This window comes from Salvia hispanica, chromosome 3, assembly GCF_023119035.1.
Source record: "Salvia hispanica cultivar TCC Black 2014 chromosome 3, UniMelb_Shisp_WGS_1.0, whole genome shotgun sequence".
NCBI lineage: Eukaryota > Viridiplantae > Streptophyta > Magnoliopsida > Lamiales > Lamiaceae > Salvia > Salvia hispanica.
In genome coordinates this window covers 18,316,196-18,325,054 of record NC_062967.1, presented here as the reverse complement: position 1 = coordinate 18,325,054, position 8,859 = coordinate 18,316,196, and the positions used below count along the sequence as shown (strand labels likewise).

Sequence of the window (8,859 nt, the reverse complement as noted above, 5' to 3'; positions counted from 1 at the left end):
AATAATACCAATAGAAAATAAAATTGTGCTATGTTTTTAGAACTTTGAATAATTCAGGCAAAGCAATATTAATTCCTAATTTTGTTTTATATGCATAATCATTAATCAACACCATTTTCATAATTTTCTATGAATAATCTTTTTGAAGCAACATAATGTATATAGATTTATTAAGCTTTTTCCAATATCTAGACTCAACATTTAATGTGAGAAATCAGTCAATTAATGTCCATAGGAAAAAACTTAACCAAAAAACTAATCTATCATATTAGGGCACCCACAACTAGTGCTCAATTGATTCAGTTTGCTAGTACAACACGCGTGTTGTGCACTGGAGGGGATTCGGGCTAAAGCGCAGATACGACAAGGTAGGCCGTGTGACTTGCCTCATACAAATGACATGAACGTTTTGAGCCAATAAAATATTTTCAACAATATATGCCGACAAACTCCGACTATCACATTCACACCCAATCGCAAAAACTACATTATCGGCTACTCTCACCAATTACATCAATCAGAATTCACCGGTGCTCGTCAAATCAAATGTGCCTTGGCTAAGCCAAGTAGAGCATTGTTTGTTCAAAGGAAAGTGGCAGTGCGAAAATACGCTCAACGGACTTCAGATGTACTCCAATCATGTTGTAGATTCATGAAAGGTATAAAAGGACTATCAAGTATGCGGTACTAATCATGCTATTTATGAATAATTTTTTTAGTTTTAATTAGGTAACTTACTGAAATTTTAATCATGTGCAAAATCCTACCACGACAAATAGGAAAAAATCATGGAATCATTTAATATCCCTTGCAAAGTGCGCAGTTAGAGCAAAGTGCAAGTCATTCGACGACAGTAAAAAAAACAGAGTAATCTATTTTTCTAGATTATTTTGCTTAGTTCCCATATCAGCTGTCAGCACTCAGCAGCCGTTAACCCCATCCCCTACCCCACCTCCACATCCACATCCACCTCCTCCTCCCCTCTCTCTCTCTCAACACTCCAAATCTCACTCTGCAGACGCCCATCACTGTTACTCCCCAATACAGACAACATTTCTCTTACTCTGTTTTATTCCATCCCAACATTTTTGTCAATTAAATAACTACACATATTTGGGCTGTGTTCCATCGTTTTCTAGAGAGCCCTCGTGAACTTCATAACCGAGGATTTAGCGATAGAGATCTGAGGCGGAGAGAGAGAGAGAAACAAATAATGATGGTAACGGGTCACTTGCTTAGAAAAAGCGGTTGCCTCTAACTCCAAGATTCAGGTGAATGTGGCCTTCTCAACTCCCCCTTTTCCTCTCTCATTAAAGATTTACATGCCGCCAACTCCAACTTTGTCAAACTCCTCTTTAATTTCTTCCTCCAAGAACACATTTTTAAGGGTTTAAAGCTGGTAAAAATTGAAGCTTTGTTGTTTTGATTCCACAAGTGCAATTCCCTTTTTGGTGGTGGTGGATTCTTGAATTCTGAGTGGGAAAGATTGGATTTTGAGATGGAATTGATATGGGTTTTGGGGAAAGTTTGTTTCTTGAGGTGTAACTGATGTGGGCTTTGGCAATTTTTGAAACCTCTTTATTGTTGAATTTATGTAATTGTGAAAAAAAAACAAGTGTTTATTAGATGGTAGTGTTGATTGCTGTAATTTAGGGGGGAAATAAATTCTGCCTAAAAATAGATTCTGCTATAATCTGTGATGCGATACACTTTGAAGATTTTGTGTTGTTGTAAATCAAGATTGGTGAGGGTGGAATCATGACTAAGGCAGTTCGTGATCGGATTCTTAAAGATGTGAATGGTAATGTTAGTGATCATCTACGCAATCACATTCATTTGACAAATTGCATTCATTTGAAGAACCATATGCATAAGAACAGCCCGATTTTGGCGGATAGGGCGCTCATGAGGGACCTCGTTGTCCTACAGAGGTCGAGGTCGTTGAGGGACCCGTCTGCGAGCCCACCCTCGTGGCAGTCCCCGTCTGCCATTGATTTGCTCTTGAGGCGAGGGGAAGGGGAGGATGTGGTTAGTGGGAGGCGTAGCATTGGGATGGAGCGTGGGAGGGTTTCGGGGAGCTCACCTGCAACGGCTGCTGTGAGCAGCCGTGGTGGGAAAGAGAGGAGGGTTAGGAGAGGAGAGGAGAGTGAGAGGGTTGTGGGAAATGATGAATGTGAAGGAGAGGGGGAGGGTTTGGTTGGTGATCGTGTTTCGTTGGGCTCGTCTCAGTTGAGGGAGAAGAGCGCGGAGACGAGAGGAGGTCATCGACAAGATAAGAAGCTTATGACGCTGTCGGACCAATTGAGGAACGTCCCGGCTGTGAGCAATGATGCAGTTTCATCTCATAATCGCGGAGATGCAAGACGCGTCTTCCATTCGGAGAAATATCCTGAGGAAGCAGGTATTGGTATTCGACATAGGAGTAGTTTGAATAGGGGGAAAAGGCGCAGATTTCGTGGTGGGAGGAGAAGTCGGCCTTCTATATCTGTTCGAGATGGTGGTGGTGGTGGTGAGGCGCAGAATGAGATGTCAGTGGCATCTAATTCGTTTGGCGAGGGCCGAGCTTCACAGAAATATCACGGAGAGGAAGAAGTCCAGCAGCTCTACAGTCAGAATGTTAACGGTGATCCGAGAAATGGATGTGGTATTCCGTGGAACTGGTCGAGGATTCATCACAGAGGGAAGTCGTTTCTCGACATGGCTGGCCGGAGCCTCTCTTGTGGTTTATCCGAATCAAGGTCGAAGAAAGCTGGTTCCAATTCTCGAGGGATGGATATCCCGAACATGCATGTGATGTCATCGAGTTCGTCCACTCGATCGGATGCAGAGGCATTGCCTCTATTGCTCGATCCTTCTGGTTCTCGTGGAAGCATGGATCGAGCTGGTTTTTTTCATGATTACTCAGGGGAGTTAGGCATTTATGCTGGCAATCTGCTGAAGCAAGAAACCGATTCAGACCTTGCATCAGAAGGTAGGTCACGTGAGCAGCATAGGTACCGGAATCAAAACAAGGAGAGACATCAAAATCTCACGCAAAAGTACATGCCGAGGACGTTTAGGGATTTGGTTGGACAGAACTTGGTCGTGCAGGCTCTCTCAAATGCTATCTTGAGAAGGAAAGTCGGGTTGCTCTACCTGTTCTACGGGCCTCATGGGACGGGTAAAACTTCATGTGCTCGTGTATTTGCTCGAGCATTGAACTGCCAGTCATCGGAACATACAAAGCCTTGTGGATTTTGCAACCCCTGCATAGCACAAAGTAACGGGAAGAGCCGAAACGTCAAGGAAATAGGCCCTGTCAGTAACATGGACCTCGAGAGTATCATTGGCCTGCTTGGGAATGTGACTTCTTCGTCTTCCCAACTTCAGGCTCAGTACCGAGTTTTCATATTTGATGAGTGTGATACTGTGTCTTCTGAGTGTTGGAGCACGATATTGAAGGTCATTGATCGAGCCCCTAGGCGTGTCGTTTTTGTGCTTGTTTGCTCAAGTCTTGATGCCTTACCTCATATAATCATATCCAGGTGCCAGAAATTCTTTTTCCCAAAGTTAAAGGATGCAGATATTATATATACGTTGCAATGGATAGCCACGAAAGAGGATCTTGATATTGATAAGGACGCCCTCAAGCTCATTGCAACAAGGTCTGATGGATCTCTGAGGGATGCTGAGATGACTTTGGAGCAATTGAGCTTAATCGGGAAGAGAATATCCGTTGCCCTTGTTCAAGAACTGGTATGTTTGTTTCTTTCTTCGTTGCCATTTGACATGACCTTTAAGTATAACGAATGAACACTTCGTTTTGTTGTTGTTTTTGCAGGTTGGGCTCGTTTCGGATGAGAAGCTGGTGGATCTTCTTGATTTAGCATTATCCGCTGACACTGTCAACACAGTGAAGAATCTGAGGGATATCATGGAATCGGGTGTCGAGCCATTGGCGTTAATGTCACAGCTTGCAACAGTCATAACCGATATTCTTGCTGGAAGCTACGACTTCACTAAAGAAAGGCCTAAAAGGAGGTTTTTTCGGAGGCGTGAATGTAATTTCTCTCTAATTCGTGTTTATTGTATCAGCAACAGGATTTCGTATCGTGAACTGATTTTTCGTGCTGTTCTCTTTACAGTGTCGAAAGAAGATATGGAAAAACTGCGTCAAGCGCTAAAAACATTGTCCGAAGCAGAAAAGCAGCTGAGGGTGTCGAACGACAGGATAACATGGTTAACTGCTGCACTCCTACAACTGGCTCCTGACCAACAGTATATGCTGCCTGTTTCTTCAGCCGAGACGAGCATGAATCACAGTCCCTTGGTCTTAAACGGAGCTTCTCTAAGAAACGGGGCAAGAAAAAGCAATGCAGAAATGCCTGATTTTCAAGCTGGAAGTTCTGCAAATGTTCATTACAATGATGAGGTGAAGGGTAGTGTTATGGCTGGAAACAAACACGATAAAGGCGAGATGAACTCTCAACAGGCACAAGCAGTTTATAACGAGAAACTGGAGGCGATATGGCTGGACGTGCTGGAGAAGATCCCAGCGAATAGCATACGAGAGTTCATGTATCAGGAAGGGAAGCTCGTCTCTGTCAGTTATGGCGCAGGTCTCCTTAATTTGCTTTGTGTCGTGTCTATTTTTCTTCATTCGTTTCGTAGCTTTTAATATTCACACAACCTTTACATGTTAGTTACATATACATTACAACAGATCACACGAAAAAGTAATATGAGCAGAGTTATTTATGTTGTTCGCTTATTTTCTCTCAAAAGTAATTTGCTTTTATGAGTTATGTCGGAGATTGAGAAGTAACTTATTGAGGCATGTGAGTCGAAAACACGAGTCTTTGTGTTATCATATGCTACGTCTAGGTCAAAATCGTGCCACTTGCTTCTCGTTCGATAGTGTTTTTTAGGCTTGGATTAGAGTTGCCAAAGTTATCTTGTCACCTCTGTCCTAATAATAAGAATATGTCTATGCTGCAGCTCCGACCGTGCAATTACTGTTCAACTCGCAGCTGACAAAGTCCAAGGCAGAGAAATTCAGATTTCACGTCTTGCAAGCTTTTGAGTCGGTTCTCAGATGCCCGGTGACGATTGAGATCAGATGCGAGTCGAGAAAAAGCACCAGCCGGGCACCAATTTTGCTACCCGCAGCTCAGAATATGCCTCGTTTGGATGTGAATCCGACCACAAACACCGGTGGTTGGATGCCTACGGATGGCATGCCATCTTCTGAAGCCAATAGGAGAGAGATCGTCGAAATTGAACCCTCCCCTGGAGAGTATAAAGGTGGTAGGCGTAGGGACGCCAACCTAGAGTCTGATGGGCGGAACTTAGAAAACGCGGGAGCGACATCTTCACAGAAGATATCGACCGTGTTAGGTGAGAAAAATCAGTGTCTTACCCTTGTTAAAAGCAAGGTATCCCTTGCTCATGTGATTCAGCATGCAGAGGGATGTTCTCAACACAGTGGATGGTCGAAGCGCAAAGCTGTTTCAATCGCAGAAAAACTGGAACAAGAAAATTTGTGAGTGTATATATCGTATGGATCGAGTTAACTACAATACGCTTTGTATACCTCGACCTTTTTCGATTTTTCTCATTCGTTTTACCATACTTACATATTTTTTCGTTCTGCAGGAGACTAGAGGCAAGATCGAGGAGATTGCTATGTTGGAACGCTCCAAAAATGAATCGCCAAAAGGTCAAATTCACAATCATTATTAAGAAAATTGTTATGTTTGCTACAATATGTGCTTGATGTGGTTATAGAAGAAGTTGGCCGTATAGATTGTCGATACCAATGAGCTAGTATTAGATTACGTAACTCGTTTTAATTTAAGATCTTCGCAAAAAGTTGTGTAGGGCCGTCTGGGTCAAAATACGGATTCAAGCCTTGTTGTAGCTTGTGGTTTCTACACAATATTTGTCGTAGAGTTCTATTTGCAACTTGTTTCATTCTAGCTGAACGACACTCTCGTGGAACATTTTGTTGAACTATGGACAGTTGCATCATTTTTTCGGCCTATGAAATCTATGTGAATCGATTATGTCCACTGTTCTGAGATATACGTTCTATTTCCCCGTTTGCAGCTTTCGCGTTTGAGGATTAGAGCAAGGAAGCCGCAGACGTTGCTGAAATTCATTTCGTGCGGAAGGTGTATGTCCGGTAGGTCCCCGAGGCCGAGGCAAAGGTAATGCTCGTAGCAATTTTCGTCGTCTTAGAGGGTTCGATTTCGGGCATCACGTTGTGTTAGGTTTACTTTGTACCCGCTGTTTAGGTATTTCATTAGACAAATCATAATTCTTGAGAATAAATTTAGAGTAGAGTAGTGAAAGATTAGAGCTTTTGTCAATGAATATTTGTATTGTTAGTTTTTTTTTTCTTCTCTTTTTTAAAACACAAGCTCGTCATGTCTTTTCCCTTTATATAATTGCACTCATTTTAGTATTTTAGACCATCGATATTTTTTTCTGTAATTAAAGCTAAACATAATTGTTTCAACTCCAAATCTATGCAATGACATTTCAACCCATTACATTTTTGGTTACATGATAAAAGAATGTGATATGAAAATGTAAAGTAATGGTGATGCATCTCGTTTCATCAACCCATAAATATATTTTTAAATACCTAACCTAACTGAAATTGATTCATTAGAATCAAAATTTAATCAAAGACAGTGCTCAATTACCACATTGAAATGTTTAAGAAATTTGAATAATTTGAGTTGGATTTTCAAGTGACTTAAAGCATATATATAATCTTATCTCTTGTTTGGTTGTATTTTTTCTCAAAAACTCAGTATGTGACAATATATATAGTCTCGTCTAGACAGTGTTAAGATTACACTGTATCTCATGATTATCCATTTTAATTAGCTCATCGATTTGACTAATTTGTCATAAGATATACTTCATTTTAACTAATGTCATAATCTATAATATTTTATCTAAATAACCGATTATCACCATAATGTATTATACTACAAGCATTATACTACATCCGTCCATAAAAAATAGATCACTTTCTGTATGACACGAGTTTTAATGTAGAATTGGTAAAGTAAGAGAGAGGAGAAGGAGAAAAAGTAGGTAAAGTAAGACAGATAGGGAGAAAAAGTGAGTAAAGTAGGAGAGAGGGAAGAAAAAGTGGGAAAAGTATGAGAGATAAACTTTCCATTTTAAGAAAGTGATCTATTTTTTGTGGACGTCCCAAAATGACAAAAGTGATCTATTGTTTGTGGATGGAGGGATAATAAAGATAGTGATAATGTATATAAATTACACATAAACAAATGAACTTTTTAGATATTTTATATTGAGAATCAATTTATATATATTAATGAATTTAAAAATATATTATTTACTAATCATTATGCAATATTTTAGGAAAATATTTAATTTTAAATTATATAAGAAAAAAAATATTTTTTATTGAATATTTTATAATAAATTTGAATCAAGCTTAAAACCATGTGAAATTTGTCATGACTCCTCTTAATGACTTGACAACTGACTATAATCTTTAAAGTATTTCCCTCGTACTCGATCATTAGTTTTTTTCTTTCATTTTGATATATCTCAAAAAATTAGTTATCTTCTATTTTTTATTAAAAATATTTATGTTATAAGGTGGTGAATCTCATTTTCTTCTAATAATATTTTAATCATTTTTCATTTTATTCTCTCATGTCTTATCAATTTTGGATAAAATTCATGCCTGCCCCCAAAATTTTAGTTTTAGGGGACGAAAGGGGTATCATGCATAAGAGACTACCAATTCTTAATCGTCTTCGCCTTGCTCATTCTACATTTGATCATTGAATGCCACCATAACATATCATCAGTAGTTTATTGCTAATAAAAAGCTTAAAGCTCTGTTTGGCTCATGAAAATGAAATTAAATCAAATTCAAATTTCATTTTTCTAAGGAGTAATTTTTATATATGGTTTAGAAAGATGACATTTTTCGTGTTGTACTTCACTTACTATCGTAAAGGGATGACTTAACTAAAGTGAAAGTGCAATGACATTTTTAGTACTCTCTCGGCCATTAAATATCTCATTTTTACTTTTTTATTTTTCTGCCAACAAATGTTCATTTATGTTATTATTATTGATGAGTGGAGCATCCACTCACATTTTGTTATAAAACTAATATATAAAAGTATAATCCACATTCTACTAACTTTTTCTATCACTTTCTTTCACTAAGTCAAATAATTTCTTAAAATTTGAGTCAATTTAAAATGAGACATTTATCAATAGAGTAAGTATATATTTCTTTCTTTATCATGGCTGACGAATGATGACTATGGACCAGAAATTATGGGCCCGTTTTTTAGCCTTGATGGGAATAAGGTGGCTACGACTTGGGCCTTGATTATTTCATGGACAATAGTGTTTAGTGAAGTAATTAAACTTAAGTTTTGTAACTTGGACTAAATTGGTCTTTTTCCACTCCCTTGTTTTATACAGCGTTTCTCTAGCTGGTTTCATATTTACTGACAAATATGCCCCTACTATTTACATGGAAAATACCAAATGTGCCCATGGAAGCTCAATCGATGCGCCAACTTCCCGCTCAGATTCACTCTATAAATAACGAGACGCACCTCCTCCCGCCATCAGACCTAGAACTCCCGCGAAAAAAAGAACCCTTCATCGACATCGATTCACTCAAGTAATTCTCCTTCGCTCATTGTCGATCACGTTCTGAGTGCCATCTTTGAGTGCCATCTAATTTATTTTTTTACATATTCATGTAGATGTCAGGATCCTCTCGTACCTATGGGAGTCAGCAAGTTCCATCTGGAAGCAAAGGTTGTGTATGATATATGAGCAATTTTGTTTAATTTTATA

The 8,859-nt window shown here is 39.1% G+C and overlaps 1 protein-coding gene across 2 annotated transcripts; it reads left to right on the top strand.

Annotated features, from left to right (window-relative positions):
• The first annotated feature begins 956 nt into the window (after positions 1-956).
• LOC125213995 (protein STICHEL-like 4) lies at positions 957-6,455 on the top strand. 2 transcript variants are annotated; one of them, XM_048114825.1, is made up of 7 exons: positions 957-3,735; positions 3,821-4,040; positions 4,125-4,598; positions 4,978-5,376; positions 5,446-5,521; positions 5,635-5,698; positions 6,088-6,455. In XM_048114825.1, the coding sequence occupies exons 1-7, from the start codon at positions 1,759-1,761 to the stop codon at positions 6,190-6,192; spliced, it is 3,315 nt and encodes a 1,104-aa protein (XP_047970782.1). In that variant the 5' UTR covers positions 957-1,758; the 3' UTR covers positions 6,193-6,455. The 2 variants fall into 2 exon arrangements, with proteins under 2 accessions (XP_047970782.1, XP_047970781.1); XM_048114824.1 differs by having other exon boundaries at positions 4,978-5,521.
• The last annotated feature ends 2,404 nt before the right edge of the window (positions 6,456-8,859 follow it).